A 20,858-nucleotide genomic window follows, 5' to 3' on the forward strand; every position below is an offset into this window, starting at 1 on the left:
TGCATTACGATAAAAAGAAATCATCTGATGATGAAATAGGCCCTGGTCCTTATCTTTGTTGTGCAAGTAGCAGTTGAAATTGTACTTCCCACTAGGGTCTTTCAGCGCACTTATCCCTGGTTATGGGTATGCACTTTGCACTTTGTTGTACATCGCTCTGGATAAGAGCGTCTACCAAATGCCATTAATGCAATGTAATGTAATGTGGGAAGATATGCAAAAACGAGAGGGGTCTGATGATATACCAGACAAAGATGAAGTGCTGACAACCTGCCAGTAATGTGCAGTGCGCAGGGCAACCTGGTGAGAAGGAGGGGAGGCCGGGGCAGGAGTCAAATCACAGTCCCCAGAATCTCCAGGCATGTGACAAAGAGGGGGGCAGGAACAGCATTGCTGATGTATCATAGGAGACAAGGCACCAGAGGGAGAGTGAAGACATTCAGGGCAACCTGGACAGAACACCTACGCAGGAGATGCCCGAAAAGAGCCAGTGAACTTGGAATACCGCAGCAGCAAAGAAGGAATGGGAGATGTTTGATCACAATGTGGACCAGGTGCTGGAAGCAGCGATTGCAGGAGATGTGGGGAAGCGCTAGGCTATGTCTTCAATCATCTGGAGCATAGGGGCTGATCGTTTGGAAAGAAGAAGCTGAAAGCCAGATCAAGCCAAAGGAAAACAGATGACTGAAGGAGATAGCAATCCTAAGAGACAATCTGCGGAGGCTGAAAAAGGCTTTTCGTGACACGTCAGAGGATGAGAAACCAGCATTCACCGAAATCCAAGACATCTGATGGAGGCTTCGTCAGTCAATTGCCTTTTTTTTTTTTTTTTACCTGCTCAGGTCAGCATTCAAGGCAGTCTTCCGGGGGGGGGGGGGGGGGGATTTGTGGTGGATTCTTCAAGCACTTGAAAGCTGCATCCTTGTGGCCAATGTAATGATCTGTCCACTCAGACACTTTACTGAACAAATAACGCATATTGCAGTTGCAGGTTATTGCTTAACTTGATGCCCGGTTGATGCTAATCAATTCTAGACCACACAAAGGACTCTGGGAACCGACATCATACCTTCTTAAAGGTGTATTCCACTACATTACAAAAGGGTTTTGGAAGACTTGGTTGACCAATTGGGCAAGGATGGAGTTTAAACCTACAAAATCCAGAAGCCTGGTACTGTGGAGGGGGAGTGTCCAGGATCGGTTTTGCTTTAAGATTGGAGAGGACATCATTTACATTTACATTTACATTTTAGTCATTTGGCAGACGCTTTTAATCCAAAGCGACTTACAAGTGCATAGGTTCTACCACAAGTCAAAGCATCACATCCAGAACTAGAAAAATACACCTGGACTGCTGTTCTAAACATATAGTCGTCATCATAAGTGCAATTTTTTTTTTTTTTTTTTTTTTTGAAGGGGGGGGGGGGGTTAGACAGGGATAGGGGTATCAGAAGGGGGGGGCGGGGTAAATCAGGAGGGAGGACTAAGGTAGAGTTTGAAGAGGTGTGTTTTGAGTCTGCGTCGAAATAGGGGGAGGGATTCTGCTGTCCTGACAGTGGTAGGCAAGTCATTCCACCACTGAGGAACCAGAACGGAAAACAGGCGTGAACGTGCAGCTCGACCACCAGGTGCCCGTAGAGAGGGAATCGTAAGGCGACCAGAGCTGGCAGACCGGAGTGGTCTAGCTGGGGAGTAGGGAGTGATCAGGGATTGTATGTAATGTGGGGCAGTCCCCTTAGCAGCCTGAAATGCCAACACTAGGGCCTTGAATCGGATGCGTGCGGCAATAGGAAGCCAGTGGAGGCCAATGAGAAGCGGGGTGACATGAGCCGACCTGGGCTGACTGGTGATCAAGCGGGCTGCAGCATTCTGGACCAGCTGGAGGGGCTTGATGGCGCACGCTGGGAGACCGGCTAGGAGGGAGTTCCAGTAATCCAGGCGGGAAATGACGAGCGCCTGGACTAGGAGCTGGGTGGCTTTCTCCGTCAGGAGATGACGGATGCGGCGTATATTAAACAGAAAGAACCTGCAGGTTCTGGCAGTGGAGGATACTTGTGGAGCCAGGGAGAGGCAGTTATCAAGAGTCACCCCAAGATTCTTTGCCGTACGGGAGGAGGAAACTACAAAGTCCTCCACAGTCAGTGAGAGGTCGATTGACGGAGAGGACTTAGCAGGGATGTAGAGAAGCTCAGTTTTGGCAAGGTTGAGCTTCAGGTGATGGGAAGTCATCCATGCAGAGATATCAGCCAAGCAGGCAGAGATCTGTGTGGTGATTTGGGTGTCAGGGGGGAAGGAAATGAAGAGTTGGGTGTCATCAGCGTAGGAGTGATAAGAGAAGCCGTGGGAAGAGATAACAGAACCAAGAGACATGGTGTATAGCGAGAAGAGGAGAGGCCCAAGAACCGAGCCCTGCGGGACTCCAGTTCGTAGGGGTTGAGGGTCGGAGAGTGCGCCCCTCCAAGTCACCTGGTAGGAGCGACCAGAGAGGTAGGAGGAAAACCAAGCGAGTGCAGAACCTGTGACACCCATCCCAGACAGCGATGAGAGCAGAATCTCATGGTTGACTGTATCGAAGGCGGCCGACAGGTCGAGGAAGATGAGGACAGAGGAGAGGGATTTTGCTTTAGCAGAGTGGAGTGCCTCAGTGACCGCGAGCAGGGCGGTTTCAGTGGAGTGGCCACTCTTGAAGCCAGACTGGTTGGGGTCATGGAGATTGTTGTGGAGAAGATAAGTGGACAGTTGGGAGCAGACCGCCCGTTCCAGGGTTTTAGCAAGAAAGGGAAGAAGAGAGACAGGCCGGTAGTTGTTCAGGGCAGAGGGATCGAGAGTAGGTTTTTTGAGGAGGGGAGTGACTCTGGCCCTCTTCAGGGAAGAGGGCATGGTGCCGGAAGAGAGGCAGGTGTTGATTAGAGAGGAGAGAAAAGGAAGAATGTCCTCAGATATAGATTGTAGGAGGGGAGAGGGGATGGGGTCAAGAGGACAGGTGGTTGGGCGGTGGGAAGTAAGGAGTTTCAGCGTGTCGGCGTCAGAGAGGGGAGAAAAGGAGGTTAGGGAGTTGGGGAGGGTAGGAGGGTCAGCAGGGGTGGAGGGTTGGGAGAAGGAATTGCGAATAGCATCGACCTTCTTTTCAAAGAAGGAGACAAAGTCATCAGGTGTGAGTGATGAGGGGGGTGGGGGGGGAGGGGGGGCCAGAAGAGAGGAGAAAGTTGAAAACAGTTTGCGGGGATTAGAGGCGGCCGCGTTAATTTTCGAGTGAAAGAAGGAAGATTTAGCTAGAGAGACAGAGGAATGGAAAGATGATAAGAGGGCATGGAAGGAAGCCATATCACTGGGGAGACAGGACCTTTTCCATTTTCTCTCCGCCGCCCGCAGTTCGGTTCGGACAGCTCGTAGAGCATCAGAAAGCCAGGGACTGGGGGGGGAGGCCCGAGCTAGTTTGGTGGTGAGGGGACACAGAGAGTCAAAGGAAGATGAGAGGGAGGACATGAGAGTTGTAGCCGCATCATCGGTAGACAGTCGAGAGAAAGACTCCGCAGATGGTAGGGAGGAGAGGATTGTAGATGAGAGGGTGGAGGAAGACAGGTGGCGTAGGTTCCGTCGACAGGTGACAGTGGATGGTGAGAGAGATGGATGGGTGTTAGAGGAGAGTGGAAGAGAGAAAGAGATGAAGGAGTGGTCAGATATATGGAGTGGTGTTACAGAGAGGTTGGTTGTTGTGCAGCTCCTTGTGAAGATGAGGTCAAGAAGGTTGCCTGCTTTGTGGGTGGGAGGGGAAAGAGTGAGGGTAAGGTCAAAAGAAGAGAGGAGGGAGAGAAAGGTAGACTGGGTGGACTCTGAGTTGAGGTTGAAGTCACCCAGGAGGATCAGGGGGGTGTCATTGACAGGTGAGGAGCTGAGGAGGATGTCCATCTCATCCAAAAAGTTCCCCAGAGGACCCGGGGGGCGATAAACAACAACGATAAACAGTTTGCACGGCAGAGTAACAGAAACCGCATGAAATTCAAAAGAGGAGAAGGAGAGGGATGAGGAGAAGACACTAGATCTCCATGAGGATGAGATTAGGAGACCTGTGCCACCTCCTCTGCCAGAGGATCTGGGTGTGTGGGAAAAAGAGAAGGCAGAGGAAAGGGCAGCCGGGGTGGCCGTGTTCTCAGGTGAAAGTCCAAGAGAAACCAGTGAAGAGCTTGGGGAAGAGATACACCTCAATGACAAGCAGAGTGTGAAGGAGATGCCCATTCAAGCTGAAATCTGGATGACATCTCTGGAGAAGAGCGGTCTATCCGGCAAGTACAAGGCCTAGGGATACCAACACGGGGCGCTTCCCACACTGCTCTGCCCACTGCTCGTTTATGAGGTACCCGTCTCCACTGTTGAGGGGCTGGAGAGAACGATGAACACCTACCTGAGGAGATGGTTGGGCATCCTGAGAAACTTCTGCTCCATTGGCCTGTACAGCACAGGCAGTAAGCTACAACTGCCAGTAACATCCATGGTCAAGGAGTGCCAGGCAACAACAACATGCCAGGCCATGATGCTGCATGACAGTAAAGATGCAAGAGTACACCAGGCAGACATTAAGGTCAGAACAGGTCACAAGTGGTCGTCAAGTCAGTAGCCCAGGGCAGGCTACGTCTGGATTGTTCCACCAGGGCAAGCTGGAACAAGGCTAACTCAAAGGTGCGGCATGGCATGGTGCAGAGGGAGGTTTGCAAGGTAGAGAAGGAAAGCCGACATGTCATGGCTGTAGTCATGAATAAGCAGGCCAGCTGGAGGAGGGAGAGTGTATGAGAGAGGACATTGACCTAGCAGGACTTCTGGAGCATGGAAGGACACAGGATCAAGTTTCTGTTGTGTTCCATGTGTGATGTCCTGCCTACTCCATCAAACCTCCACACATTCATTTTATACTGTTTATAAATGATAAAAAAGGAAAAGGGCCCTGTACAAAAGTTTGGGAACCCTTTTAGATTATTCTCTGTTACTCTCTGTTACTCTCTGTTACTTTTTAAAAAGATGATAAGGCCTAGATCCAGGTTATTTACTTGTTAGGGCTTCAATGAGTCAGGTGAATACAATTCTAGGGCTGCAATTTTTATTCTGAAGTAACTGCCTTCTATCCAACTGCAGTGGCTATTGTGTCTGGTGTTAACAGCCATGGGTTCCTCTAAACAGTTGTCCAAGGATGTCAGGATGAATTTGGTTCATTTCACCAAGAAGGAGAAGGCTACAATAAATTCTCTCAATGTTTCAAACGACCTATTCAGAAACATTATTAAAAGATGGAAGATAAAAGGAACAGTTGAAGTCAACGTAAGGTCTGGAAGACCAAGACAAATTTCATATTTTAATGGCCCGAGACTTGGTGAGAAATGCTCAGAAGAATCCACACATCACTACAAGAGACTCACTGCTCACAGGACAATGATACAGTGTACTTTAAGCAACCTACATGGCAGAGTTGCCAGAAGGAAGCCTTTCCAATGACCTCAACACAAAATTAAGCATGTGAAGTATGCAAAAGAAAACATTGAGAAGTCTGAAGCCTTTTGGAACAATGTGCTTTCGTCTGACGAGACCAAGATTGACCTTTTTGCCACCACCAAAGAAGGTATGTTTGGAGAAAAAAGGTTGAAGCCTTCGTAGAGAAAGACACCTTGCCAACTGTTAAGCTTGGAGGTGGATCCATTATGCTTTGGGGTTGTGTGGCAGCTGGGGGCACAGGAATTATCATGCGAGTGGAAGGAAGAATGGATTCCACCAAATATAAAGGCTAATATTCAAAGGTCAGTCCAGACATTGAAGTTGAAGAGAGGTTTGGTATGCCAGAAAGACAATGATCCAAAGCATACCTCGAAATCAACCATGAAGTACCTCCAGGAAAGATGGATGAAGTTTTTGGAATGGCCATCACAGTCCCCAGTCTTCTGTGGAGAGATCTCAAACATACCATACATGCAAGGAGGCCAAATAATATTTCTGAATTAGAGGTGTTCAGAATGGGGAAAAATTCCAAAAGCGAGAATTGAAAGACTCTTAGTACTAACTGGGTTCACAGGGTATGAGGTTGAGGAATGGCGGAGAGCCAGGCGCGACTAAGGGTAATCCCTTGTAAGTGGACATGTGAACGTGTCCGCCACTAAACCCTGGGAGGTTGAGGAAACGAAAACAACTCGGAGACAGCTCCGATCAAATAAAGAAAATAGCCCCAAAAAACGGCTAATGAAAATAAAGCAACCCTTAAAAACCAGGGCGAATAACACAACCAAAATGAGGGCTAAAAGGCGAGCCCTGTAACCCCGGACCGGGGATCCCCAAAATAAAAGTACAACCTAGTATAAAAGACTAGGTAAACAAAATAAACAACCGTGAGTCGCAGCTCCGGAAAACGCACAAACCAAAATACATACCGAGGACAACGTCCCTCACCCACATACTCACATGAGCCGAAAACAAAAGAGAAAAAGACAAAAGAACCTACAGGAAGGTGTTCGCAGTGTACACACACAACGAGCAGAACACCTTCCTTACCTCTTTTGTTTTTCTTTTAAATTCAAAACCCAGAACCAGCACAATACTTGACTCATTTAACAGTGAGTCTACCGTGTGCTTAGCAGCTTGGTGGCAGAGCGAACGGTGACAACAAAGCGTCGACCGATGGTCAAAGAGGGCTTTAAATACCTTCTGGAGGTAGACACCGCGTTGGCACTAATGAGCACCAGGTGAAATTAATAAACCACAACCGGTACTACCTCCCAACCCAGACACAGGGCCTTTTCCCTTCTTTTTATTATTTTGAAACTGTAAAAAAATTATAATAATAAAGTAATCTTACTTTAAAATGTGTTTAACTTCTGTACCATTTAGAGGTCAGGTTCCCTTCTCTTCCCTTTTGATATTAATTGTATATTCATTGTAAAAGGCTTTTTGACCAGGGGTGCGCATATTTTTGCATACAACTGTACATGAAAAGTAGCTACACATTATATTAAAATAATTATACCATACATTGATAAAGACTGAACCTCAGATCAGGCAAACTGTTGCTTAACCTGTGAATCATTCAAACAGCTCTGCATGACATATGAAAAGTTGTTTGAGACTCAGGCCTTGCAGAATGATGAAACTGAAATGCTAAAATGGCTATGAAGATGGGTAACTTCATTACCATTCTGACAACAAATCTTCACTCAAAGGTTCCCTCAGGCAGAGCTCCAGCAGCTCTAATTGGAAAGAAGGTTTTTGTTGTTCTGCAAAAAATAATAGGGGATGCAGAAGGGCATCCTGCTCACCTAATGAGATGTCAGTGCAAGGGAGGAACTCCTTGGCAAAGAACCAGACCCTCTTTTAAGGACATCTCTCTGTGACTGCTAATCTTTTTTCTCTCATTGACTGATCCTTCCCCTTGTTGTGTGAGAATGATTATCCTTCCTTGCAGCACTGACTGATACGTTTTGTAGCAGTTCTTCAGCTGCCAGTGAGAGGGACGTGGAAAATCTTTGAATAAGTACATTGCTGAATAAGAGCAGTGCAAGCTCAACATGCAGGGTCTAAAAACGTGGCAAACTGAAAAGAGCTTTCAAGTGCAGCAGATTGCTGAGAGAGATTTTTCAAAGCCTACGCATTAGGTTAGGATGTCGAAATCTACCCTGCCTCTCCCACATGGCTCCAAACATAAAGCACGTACCAACAGTTAAATTTCAGTATCTCTTTTCCAGTTGAAAATATAATGAAAAATATATTACACTTCAGGAATTTGTATTTATTCGCTCATATATAGCAAAGTGTTGCAGTATCTTCATAATATATTTCATTTTATAAATCCCTCTGATTGGCTAATACTATGGTCCACTTCCTGTTTTCCAGGCTTCCGTTTTAATCAATCTGTAAGAGGCAAGTTATTCTTTGGAATGGGTAATAAATGATCTGACCTCATTATGTCACCCAATTGACGTGATATATCTTTTCAGATATATCAATACCTTTTCATGCACACTGAGTAGTGGCCCACTGGTGCTTTGAGAACTGATGTGCTAATGTCTGTACCTAAGGTTTCCATGTCAGTGAAAGTGAGCAATGTGTGAATCTGCATGTATGTCATTCAATATCCACTTTAGCAATCAAACTCCCAGCTAGCATTTACAGCTTTTAAGCTAAACAAACTTGCATACCACTGTTGTAATGTGTGGTTAACCTTCCTGTCAGCTTTGACCAGTATAGCCCTTCTCCTCTGACCTCTCCCATTAACAACATTTTTTCCCGCAGAACTGCTGTTCACTGGATGTTATTTGTTTTCTGCATCATTCTCTGCAAACTCTAGAGGAGTTTAAATCCCAGGAGATCAGCAGTTTCTGAGATAATCAACCCACCCTGTCTGGCACCAACAATCATTAATCAAACTCACTTAAATCACATTCACATTCTGATGGTTCATGTGAACATTCAATGAAGCTCCTGACCCATGTCTGCATGATTTTATGCATTGTACTGCCGTCACATGATTGGCTGATTAGATAACCACATGAATAAGTAGGTGTACAGGTGATACATTTGGTTGGTTATATTCAGATATCCCACTGTATTTACAGTATATCTCAATTTACAATCCAGCACTGTAACCATGAAACACTGTTGAATTACAATAGACCTGAAATCATTTTGCTGGTGATATAGTATAGGTGAGGTTTCCCATAACTAATGGACTATAGTTTGCAAGGCTAAGAACCTATGGCTTTTATACACTCAAGTTGTCCCTCGGGGCTGAAGTCTTGGGCAAAGGTTTCTTACATCCTTCCTCTTTGTCAGACTTTATGGCCATGGCAAAGTCATTTTCAGCACTAAGGTCATTAATGCCCTACCCACCCCACTTTTACAAGACATTAAAGTTGGATGCATTACACGCTTCATATCCTTCACTGTGACATGTTAAAGGTACAATAGGTAATTTCGGACTTCTTACAGTGAAAAGAGGAATTGCGGCAACAAACACCCTCAAACCACAATATTGTTTATCCCCCCCCCCCACGCCATTGGCTGTGGCAGTTAGTATACATTTTCAACCAATGACCTTGAATTACTGTACAGCTATACTAATGTTTTGGTACAGAGTGTCGGTCCAACAACTGCATACTTTTAAACCCGAATTTAAGGACTATAAACACATTGTAACAATGTTTTAACACATACATTTGACCTATTGTACCTTTAAGGGCCTTGGGTCAGACAATCACAATGTTCCTGACTGTAATTAACTGCCAACTAATGTTAGGTCAATCAGGTTTGAAGCACTTCAAATGAATTCAATGAAAGCCAGTTTTCAGTTTTAATAGTTTTATACCATGTGAAGGTCAGGTAATTGCCATGAAGTGTCCAGTCTAATACTGTGTGCACGGCACTATCTGCTTGTCTGGAATTTGCCTTCAGGGGGAACATTGGCTCAGGTTCATTGGCTCATTGCGGGTTTGATCCCACCCTGGGTGTGTCGAAGTGTCCCTGAGCAAGACACATATCCCTAAACTGCTTCTGATGAGCTGGTTGGTGCCTTGCAAGGCAGCCAATCGCCGTGTGTGTGTGTGAATGGGTGTATGAGAAGCATAAATTGTACAGTGCTTTGGCGAAAGGTGCTATATAAATTCCAACCATTTACATCAGCTACCCCAACTTCCTGTAAGATATGGCATGTATGGATCAGTTCAACAGTTGATGGAGGCTATAGTAAACCTTGAATGAATTATCCCCAAACCTGAGAGATCATTAATTCAATGGTCTCTTCAAATCCTCGAGGTCAATTTCTATTTATTTGTAATAAACACGTCAGGTGCCAGTCTGGTAGACTACCTACAAATGGCTTTGAGCCGCAGACAACTTTTCATTCACTAGCCAGCGGTCTTAACTAAAAATATTATCAGAAAACGTATGCATCAGTTAAAATAGGAAGATAAAGTCGTTTGGTGCATTGCACCGATTTGCACGGCAACGTAAGTAGGACTAAATTACCTTCAAATAGTCACAGATTACCATATTCCCTGTACTTCTCAGTTAGTCAACTGTTAGACAGTAATTCGTCTATATTGTAGGCTACGGCACATATCGCCAACTTGGAGGAAAATGAAAAGCCCACACAGGACGTCGCCACACTGGCAAATATATGATCCTAAATAAGGACACGAAATGACAACTACAAAAGTCGTGGCTAACATTGCCCAGAAAATGTATAACGTTGGATAGCGCCCGCGTGATTCACTCATCAATAGCGGTGTGGGGCAGCTTGTAGGCTATGCGACCTTATTTTGTTTTGCAACCCCATGAAGAATAACCATAGCCAATAATATCTGTTATAATGGAAAAATCTTACCCGTTTCGACGAACCATGGGAACGCAATATATCTGAAAGGCTGAAACTAATAGGCCTATAATAGTAGAAAACGTCCTCCTCCGGCTTTTGATTTACTGTGTCTCAGCGTTTGTATCCAGGATTTATGCTGTAGAAGCAGAGCAGCTCTGATTTTGCACGGGGGCGTGGTTAGAGCTGCAACCAGATCAAAGGGGACATCTGGGTTCTCTACCACCAGCAAGCACATCTGCAGAGAAAACTGCGCTACTAGCCTAAACGACAAACCGACACTTAAATATGCTGAACGAAACGAGTAGGCAGGCTACCGTTTATTCGCGTAAAGTTGCTATAACGAGCTCGCATCCTGGACTGACCGACAGTTTCCTCATAGGCCACCTCGGTTAAAGACGATTGCCAGTTAAGATAACAATAACTAGTCTACTTTAGAATGTAACGTAAAGATCGCTAGAAATATTTAGTTTATTATTTAATGTAGGCTAGCCTATTAACTTTATGGATGGAGACAGTCGAATGAAAACACAGCTAATTAATCATTATAAATATTTAGATTAATTGATTAGGTTCATTCGCTTGGAGCTTAACTTTCATTCGTTTTCATGACCATCGGACTATCTTTCAGCAAAATGTTAAAACATTCATCTAGTTCTATTTTGATTAATTAAGAGTATGATGGGTTATTAAATTACTACTTTCGTGGTCTTGTCATTCCAAAAATAACAATTCATATTTCCAAATTGAATTTCGCACACGTGCAACTACATGGATCTAATAGCCTAGGTTACAGTAATTAGGCAATTTACTTAGGCTATCACCGGATATGATCAGAATCTAAAAATTAGAAAATGAAAAAAAAAGGTATTGGATTTAATGAAATCCAATCGGCCTGTTTTGTTTTGTCTCAGATAGGCTAACGTAGATTCACTACGTTCCGAACAAACACCAGAATTTAACGTCCATTCAATAGTAGATTTTTAATGTGGTTTATGGTTATGGATGACTGGCTATCCCAAACAGTAAAACACTATGATTGATCTTAATTGCAGCAATAATTATAGAGAAAACGACAAATAACTACACTTCCCCGTGTTCGGAAGACAGTGTTAGCTGACGATGTTCCGAACGGCACATGAAGCATAACTACTACAGTTTTAGATTCTGTTATTATGGCAGAGTCGTATTCCTACCCGGTTCGTAATCTCTCGTTGGCAACAGTAGACCCCACACACGCACTGTCACAGGGGAGCAGCATTACCTGCTGAAACGGATCGCGTAACTTACGTGCGTCGTTTTTGCGGAAACGGAGTTAGATTTTACACACACAAACCAAAGCTGATGTGGAAGCAATTTATTATTTATTCGTCATGAAAGTTGCACTGTTCAGAAGATCGTGAGCGAACTTGGTGTTCGGAGCATGGCGAGTCTACATTACAATTTAGTAAACTCACATTGTGTGAATAATTCAGGCTCTTCTTCTTCATCTTCTTCTTCTTAAGCAATTATTCATATTATGATTTTTGTTGTTGTTGCTGTTATTATTATTATTATTATTATTATTATTATTATTATTATTATTATTATTATAACAACAACAACAACAACAACAACAATACTAATGATGTTAATAATAATATAATAACCTTATAATAGTCTTATAATAATCATATTCATTTCTTAAAGGTACAATAGGTACGGTCAAACCACAACACTATTTATCCCACCCCTTCTCTTTGAACACGCTGAAGTTGAAACGCCATTGGATGTGGCAATTAGAAGCAATTTTCAACCAATGAGCTTGAATTATATTGTACAGCTATAGATGTTTTGGTACAGAGTGCCGGCCCGTCAACTGCATATCTTGAAACCCGAATTTAAGGACTATAAACACAGGTAGTCAACATGTCAGTGAGCCTTTTTCAATGATAGGAAGGCATTTACAATGGTCTTGTAACAACATTTTAACACAAAATTCTTACCTATTGTACCTTTAAATTGTAACACCGCGGTTTTGGTATATGCCCCCATCTAGTGTTCATTTAAAGTTACTACATTAAGTAGAGACGTATCAAAAAGTTTCATTCGTTTCTGGGAAGAGAAATCCCTGCGCTCTCCTCCCTTTGCTTCTCCACCAATTTGTCTGAATTAAGGCAGTTATGCAAAGAAGAATTCAGTAAAAATTCCTCCACAGCAATGTGAAATACTGATATCAAATTATTGGAAGCGTTTGGTAGCAATTATTGCTGCTTAAAGGTGGTGCAGCCACTTATTAAGCTTAATGGGGCCATTGCTTTTTCAGATGGGTGATATGACTGTTTTTTGTTTTGTGTTTTGTTTTTCAATAAGTTTCCCCTTCTCTAATATTACATTTTGTCTGAAGATCTGAAAGCATTAAGTATGACAATTATGCAACAATAGATCAGAAAGGGGGCCACATACTTTGTAATTGATTGATTTTCATTGATTGATTTCATTCATTTCATGTCATGCATTATAAAAATGTCCTGCCCACATGGGCTTATAAGACACCACTATTTGATAAGTTAATTACAGGTATACATAAATCAAAGAACAGAGACAAATACTAAAACAACAGCATTACATGGACCTCTAGAAAGTGCCAAAAGAACAAAATCTAAGGAGTCAATCACAGAAAAGTGGGTTACTGTTAAATGTGTTACTATTCATACAAAGATGTGTTCTTGCCTTTTCTTTCAGGCCTTTGTAATAAAACTACCTAACTTGAACAACCATTGTAATGGCATTGTAATGTTTTCATGGCAATTATTTTGTTGTAGGCTAGCCTAGATCAGTGGTTTACAAACTTGGTCCTGGGGGACCCCTGTGTATGCTGGTTGTTGGTGCAGCCAATATCTTGATTGATTAAGGTGCTTTACCACATGGGATTCAATTCTTTCATATTTCTTCCTCAATCTTATTAACAGAATGCTGATTTGGTTCATTATCTTTCCTAATTCATTTTCATTTCAACTAATTCATAGTTTTAGTTTTTGGCCAGGTGCTTTTTTTTTTTACACCAATTAGGGGCATATAGATTCACCTCTGTCTGTAATTTGATCAGTTGATTTTTTAACCTCTATGTATTTGTTTGCAATATAGCACAATAAGCAAAATGTGTATATCTGTTCATGGCATAAAGATATTTCTGACATAACGTGACTAAAGAGGGTAAATAATCCCTCAAAACATGAAGAGAGTAATTAAGAACATTAATATTTATAACATTGTAATATTTGCAACTGTGGTTGGAATGAAATATCTGACCACTAGGTGGCAGTAACAAAGTATAAGGTTCCATTTTCCTTTTGTGAACTTCTCTTGTTTTGCAGTCCTTTACCACCAGTTGTGACAGCAAAACAGGAACGCAGTATTACAAACAAGGGAGTGTCTGTCGAAGCTGATTCCACTTCTGTTTATCATATTTAATTTGGAAACCACATTTCGTTGTCAGATTTAATATTGAAACAATGGAGGAATACCACTCCGGTGAAGAGGTAAAACGAGTATTCTAATGGTAATCAGAATAAGCTAACGAAACATGCCTGTGTTTGGCCTGAGTTTGCGAGCTATGATTCGCTTGGTAGATTAACTAAATAACGCTATTACCACACGCTAGCTAGCTAGCTAGATTATGTAATGCCTTGCTGATGTATTAGCTAACTGTTTTGTAGGTTTACATTAGACGTTTATCTCCGTCTACAGCACAGAGTTCATATTCAATCAAGGTGTCTTCACGAGTTGAAATACATCCCATCAGGTACCTATTGCACAGCTAGTTGTCATCCTCCGTGATGTCACTGTCTGTTGGATAATTCGATCTCCAGGGGTGTGGTCAAGCATGACTGACACGACGATGCAACATTATCGTCTTAATCGCTAGACAACTGTTGAATCACTAACTAAGCTGATGTTATATGCGTTGTAACCGTGGCTGCGTCCGGCGTCTCGTGATCTATGGAGCTCAAAAATGTGGCACGAGACAATGCAGTGTAGAAATCTACAAGCTGTTTATCATGCATTCGAAACTAAACGTTGAAGTCCTGTCAATTATTAATTTTATAAAGCTTCACACCAAAGTATCACACCATTGCACCGGGCAGGGAATTGTGTTTCTTGTTAAAGAAGGCCAATTTAAATCTTGACACATATGGGTCCTGAAACTGGAAGTTGAAAGCCATGAAATGAAGATACTCTGAGCTTTATGTTTTAGTCTGTCATTGTGTTTGACAGACTGAGAAGGGGTCTGAAGTTATCTGTATAGGAGAGGTTCCATTCATTCCTTTGTCGATGTGGCTGCGTTTTTCAGTGCCTATAATTACCCTTTTTCCATTTTAAACATTTTGACAGGTACCCTTCAATCCAGATGAAGCAAGTAACCATGTTAAAGAGGTAAACTGATTTTAAATGCTAAAACATCAGTTATGGTATTGATTCTTTAAGCATGTGGTGTTTTTGCATAGGCCAGAGACAATTCTGTATAATCATGCTTATTGAACTTGAGTTCTTCTGACTCCATGTGCTTGCTTAGACAGAACTGGACAGTAATTGTTACAGTATCTGTACTGTCTTTGCCTCACTAAGTGCACTTCTCTGTGGCTACAACACATGGATTGCTGATAACGCACAAGAATGAGCTACTGTCTTCTGTGCTGAATCTCATGATCCACAAATGCCCCGGGGTTGCACTCTGTCTAAAGGAGAATTGCTTTTCTCTTTAGTGCATTGAAGGGATCATCGGGGGCATGGACTACAACCAGAACAAAGTGAACCAATGGACAGCAAGCATTGTGGAACACTCTCTCACCCAGTTGGTCAAGCAAGGGAAGCCCTTCAAATACATAGGTATGCCATTTTATATGGACGGGCAGGCCAATGTGACCCCATTGCAACATATTTTTTAAATAACCAGCAAGGTCTAGGTCAGGTGTTACATTTTCTGGATTGATTGCTAATGAAATCTATTGAGTTGAATGAATCTAGCTTTTTAATTTGATTCTTTATATGTTTACTTTTTCATGAGTCGAATATAGTAATTTTTTGTCACATATGCACTATGTTGAGCACATTGTTTTCTAAGATAAAATGACTCCAGCATTTCTGTAGGCAAATTACATTAATAATCAGCCTTAAAATTTTTAAAAAAAAAATCTGACATAGATGTTTTTATGTTGGTTGGCACTTATTTTTTACTGGCAGGTTAGCCCCTATTTGATTAGCCACTTAACCCTGTTTCTGTGCCCTCCAGTGAATTGTGCTGTGATGCAGAAGAGTGGAGCTGGTCTACACACAGCTAATTCCTGTTACTGGGATACAGCCACTGATGGTAAGACCTAACGGGCACACCCTGGGGAGTAATGGATGATAGTAATTGGTAGATATATTCTAATAGACTGAACAAGGATTGTCAATAAAGACTGATGTATCGTAAACTTTCTTGATTTCACTTGGACTGTCCTTGTGAGGCTCTCTCTGTGTACATCGCTGATTGGACCTGCTCTGGCCGCCTGATGTCAGCGTTCTGTTCCTGGGGGCTTTTCTTCAAAATTCAGAGTGTCTGGCGTGTAATTTGCATTTGCTAAATAACCATTGCACTGTCCAAGATAAATGTTCCACAATAATCTGCACAGGTATCTAAAGCAACAGTACAGTGCTCAAGTTGCAGTTGAAAATAAAACATGCCCTTTTACAAGTAGTGTTCTGCACCTAATTTCTTTCTGTAATCTTAGCCTTCCCTTCTACACCACTAAATCCAAACCTTGACCTCAATGTTTTACCCTTTATTTAGCCTGGAGTGCTCTTTCTCTCTCTCAAAGTGTGTGGATACAGTACACAAGATTGATTTATGTGTTCTGTGTAAGTCATTTGTGGGCTGTTTTATGTAGCAGGTCTGCTTTGGCTTGAATCTCTGCCTCACCACAATTGGGCACCTCACCTAAGCAAGAACACGATTCATCTGAAGTGACTGGCCCTCGTTTTATTTGCAAAACACATCCCCCAATTTGGACAGCCCACCATGAGTGTGACCAGCACTGACATCTCATGTCAGTGTCAACCTGGTCACACTCGTGGTACCAGAACATTACCTTTTATTTAGCCAGGCATGTGAGTTGAGTAAGCTCTCATTCACAGTAATTTCTTGGCTGTTATTATTATTATTATTATTATTATTATTATTATGTGGAATGAAAATGAAAATCAATCACAGTAATAGTGCTGTGCAGAGGGTGGGTCGTGACTCAGCGTGTTGTCATCTGCAGGGAGCTGCACAGTGAGATGGGAGAACCGCACCATGTACTGCGTGGTCAGCGTGTTTGCTGTGGCTGTGGCTGTCTGACCAAGGAGTACAAGAAAGGGTGTAAGACCCAGTAGAAATGTGGACTTACATGAAAGTGGTGGAGAACAGCCAAAGCCTTTGAAGATCTAATGCTGAAATCTAACAACATGAAATGTGTTTAAGAAAAAAAGATAAGAAAAAAAAACCTCACTGCCACCATGGATTGGCTAAAATATTGGAACGCTTGTGGAGAGCACTGTGCATGACTTTTCATGCAGAGGTACTGTATGCTACAATAATCATTGTCTGTATAGTACTGAGGTCAGTGCCGTATACAGTGTTTGCTTTTCCCAGAGAAAATGGATACCTGGCAAAACATGACCAGATAAGGAAATTATTCTCTGCAACTTTTTTTATTTCATTCTAAACTAGTTTATGAAATATAGCTAAAACATTAAATAACTAAACCATAGAAAGTCATTTAGCGGTAAAAAAAGCCTGTTTTTGGACTGAAATGAGAGAAGTAATTTGTGTATTTTATTCTTTATGATGCTGAAGAATGAATTGACTAAATAGAACAGTATGAGTGTGATTTATTATTTCTTTGGTTTAATTCCTCCCATGGGTCGGAAGGGTTGTTTAAGAAAATATTTGCTTGCATGGAAGAACTGTTTGTGTGTGTTTTTAACCACAGTTGAGAGAATGTGCTTAGTACAGTTGGAACAAGTCGGAGGTTTACGTACACCTTAGACAAATCCATTTAAACTCAGTTTTTCACAATTCCTGATATTTAATCCTAGTAAACATTCCCTGTCTTAGGTCAGTTAGGATCACAATTTAAGAATGTGAAATGTCAAAATAATAGTAGAGAGAATTATTTATTTCAAATTGTATTTCTTTCATCACATTCCCGGTGGGTCAGAAGTTTACATACACTCTTATTATTTGGTAGCATTACCTTTATATCTTTTAATTTGGGTCAAACATTTCGGGTAGCCTTCCACAGGGCTGGACTTTTGGCCCATTCCGTCTGACCAAGCTGCTGTAACTGAGTCAGGTTTGTCAGCCTCCGTGCACACGCTTCTTTAGTTCTGCCAACAAATTGTTGATTAGATTGAGGTCAGGACTTTGTGATGGCCACTCCCAATACCTTGACTTTGTTGTCCTTAAACCATTTTGCCACAACTTTGGAAGTAAGCTTTGGGTCATTGTCCATTTGGAATAGCCATTTGCGTCCAAGCTTTAACTTCCTGGCCGATGTCTTGAGATGTTGCTTCAATATATCCTCATAATGCCATCTATTTTATGAAGTGCACCAGTTCTTCCTGCTGCAAAGCAACCCCACAAGATGATGCTGCCACCCCCGTGCACAGTCAACTTATTGTATGAACTTCTGACCCACTGGATTGTAATAACGTGAATTAAAAGCTAAATAATAGTGTGAATAGTCTGTAAACAATTGTTGTTGGAAAAATTACTTGTGTCATGCGCAAAGTAGATGTTCTTGCCAACACTATAGTTTTCTAACATGAAATCTGGAGTGATTAAAAATGAGTTTAATGACTACAACCTAAGTGTATGTAAACTTCCGACTCTGTACATAGAGAATTGGTTCAAGAAGCCCTGTCTGTCCTGTCACAAGGTTCTTGTTTGGCCTTCTGACAGGATTGTTGTAGATTCAATGATCATTTCAAAAACCATCTGACACGAGTTCACCTGTTCCTTTAAAAATATTTATGGTGCTAATTTTAAGGTGCAATGTTAAAAAAAACTGTAAAATATTTTCCTGATAATTTATTGTTATTTTAAAGAGAGTGGTTGGCAGTAATAAAACAAGATTGAGCTTCATAAAACAGATAAAATGATAGCATTGTGCTTGTATTGTGAATCAAGGAATAACTGAAAGACTGGTTGACATGAAACATATACACTCAGTGAACACTTCATTATGTATTTATTAAACTTATTTGACTTTGGCTACTGTAGCCTATCCTCTTAGAGGTTTGATCTGTTGTGTGTTTCGAGATGCTAATCTGCATACCACTGTTGTAATGTGTGGTTATTTGCGTTACTGTCACCTTCCTCTCAGCTTTAACCAGTCTGGCCATTGTCCTCGGACAGCTCTCATTTACAATGCGTTTCTGCCTGCAGAACTGCTGCTCATTAGATGTTTTTAGATTTCCATTCTCTGCAAACTCTAGAGACAGTTGTGTGTGAAGATCCCAGGAGATCAGCAGTTTCTGAGATAACCCTGTCTGGCACCAACAATCATTCCATGGTCGAAGTCACTTAGATCCCATTTTTTCTCCATTTTGATGGTTGATGTGAACATTAACTGAAGCTCCTGACCCGTATCTGCATGATTCTATGCATTGCACAGCTACCACACAATTGGATGATTAGATAATCGCATGAATAATTAGGTGTACAGGTATTTCTAATAAAGTGCTCAGAGACTTAATAATCTAGGCCTAATTTATATTTGGTAATTGCACATTAGCGTACACATTCCCCCATCTGCTGTTCAAACTTACTACTGAATGGATATTCTTAAAATAAGTTTATTTTTATTTCATGAATGATTGCTAGTATTGTGTTTGTGGTTAAAAACAGAACTCTCAATCAGCGGTCCATGTACAGGTGGGCAGTTTTATTTTAATAGAGTGACCCACCCTTGACTGGTAAAGCCTTCGATATCTAATCTGTCTGACTTTCAGAAAGGCAGCATTTATAGAACTGCATGCACACACAAACAGGGATGTCCATTGTTTGGTATGGAAAGTCTGAATATTTCCGGCGAACTGCCTTGTACAGTGTTGAAATGTAACGTACGATTGTGTTGCCTCAGAGTGACAATTGATTGTGTTATAACAGATGAGCATGTCTTGAACAGGGGGAGATTTGTTTGTGATGTGCTGAGCTGCAGTTGTGCAGAATGTGCGGTCAGTCTGGGTTGGTTCCTGGCCGGGTGGTCTGCCTTGTGTTGCACCACGAAAGGCCAAAGACCAGAGCAGGGAAATACTCCAGTGCTGTAAATAAACATTATTAATCTCTTCTCTCAGTTGGGTGTGTATTTTATAAAGCTTACCATAATACAGGATAGTTTAGTTCCACTGAAACCGCATCTTTGGTTTTACAGATCATTTCAGAGGTACATACTTCAGTAAGATGAATTCCGAAATAAGACATAACAAAATAGTTTTGAGCTTTTTTTTCATCAGCAATTCCCAATAGTCATTTTTCTAGAAATGTCTGATTTTTGATGAAGAAAAATAATGACATTTCAGGATGTCACAATGTGATTTGTGGTGATGTACCTGCCCCTAAATCTTATGACAAGAAAAAAGTCCTGTAATATCGTCCAAAATCAGAAATGGTAGATAAATATACAAATTTCACCATACACATGGCGTAATCATTCAAAAGGTGGTATTATCCTGAAAGTTGAATAGTTGAGGGATAATTTGCAGCAGTAAACAGAAAAAGATCAATTGTGTTATTTTTGTATATACGTTTTATAAAGCTTGTACTGTTGTACACATTATGGCATGCAGTCAATGAAGTCTATACTGTTATAATTCTTTCACAATTTATTTAGAATAATTTTATATTTTGGTGAATATTAACATTAACATTAACAGTATACATTGGTACAATTTCTGTTCTTTTGGCCTAACTCCAGCACATTGGATTTGAAATGAAACTATGAATAAGTTTAAAGTGAAGACTCTCACCTTTGAGGGTATCCTGGTCCTCGTGTTGACAAATGCCAATAACCAATTCCAAAGGCGATCAGAAGCCAAGAATCAAAGCTAGATAGTGAATGGTTTGTTATACCTGCGCTAAGAAAGCAATCGAATACACCTGAATAGACATCTAATTCGATTTGGTTCCCTAAAATACGGGGACCATGTTTAAAAAAGGATGTAATTCTTACATGGACGACCTGATTTGGATATTTATACTCCCAAATTAAAGAAGACAGACTGCACTTCAGCCTCATATTCATTGTTGCATTTCAAATCCAGTCACTTACAGACCTCACTGTATTTTATTCATTTTAAATTGTAACACATTTGACATTGTACATCACATGTAGATATAGGGCCTATAGGGCTCCTCTCAGCCTGTTTTTATTTCTGGAACCAGGGATGGATGAACCTGCTACCTCAGGCAAAAAAAGATATTTTCCTTAAACAAAGAATGATCTGCATAGCA

At 41.6% G+C, this 20,858-nt stretch overlaps 1 protein-coding gene across 2 annotated transcripts; it reads left to right on the plus strand.

Moving 5' to 3' along the window:
* The first annotated feature begins 13,703 nt into the window (after positions 1-13,703).
* dynlt3 (dynein light chain Tctex-type 3) lies at positions 13,704-19,701 on the plus strand. Of its 2 annotated transcripts, none has more exons than XM_061236930.1 (5): positions 13,704-13,860; positions 14,714-14,755; positions 15,085-15,208; positions 15,612-15,689; positions 16,624-19,701. In XM_061236930.1, exons 1-5 carry the CDS (start codon positions 13,834-13,836, stop codon positions 16,698-16,700), a joined length of 348 nt encoding a protein of 115 aa, XP_061092914.1. In that variant the 5' UTR covers positions 13,704-13,833; the 3' UTR covers positions 16,701-19,701. The 2 variants fall into 2 exon arrangements, with proteins under 2 accessions (XP_061092914.1, XP_061092915.1); XM_061236931.1 differs by having other exon boundaries at positions 13,747-13,880.
* The last annotated feature ends 1,157 nt before the right edge of the window (positions 19,702-20,858 follow it).

Source organism: Conger conger, chromosome 3, assembly GCF_963514075.1.
Source record: "Conger conger chromosome 3, fConCon1.1, whole genome shotgun sequence".
Taxonomy (NCBI): Eukaryota; Metazoa; Chordata; class Actinopteri; order Anguilliformes; family Congridae; genus Conger; species Conger conger.

Coding starts and splice junctions, on each gene's coding strand:
- dynlt3 (XM_061236930.1), top strand. CDS start 13,834: ATGGAGGAATACCACTCCGGTGAAGAG. Junction 13,861..14,713: donor AATACCACTCCGGTGAAGAG/GTAAAACGAGTA, acceptor ACATTTTGACAG/GTACCCTTCAATCCAGATGA. Junction 15,209..15,611: donor GAAGCCCTTCAAATACATAG/GTATGCCATTTT, acceptor TGTGCCCTCCAG/TGAATTGTGCTGTGATGCAG.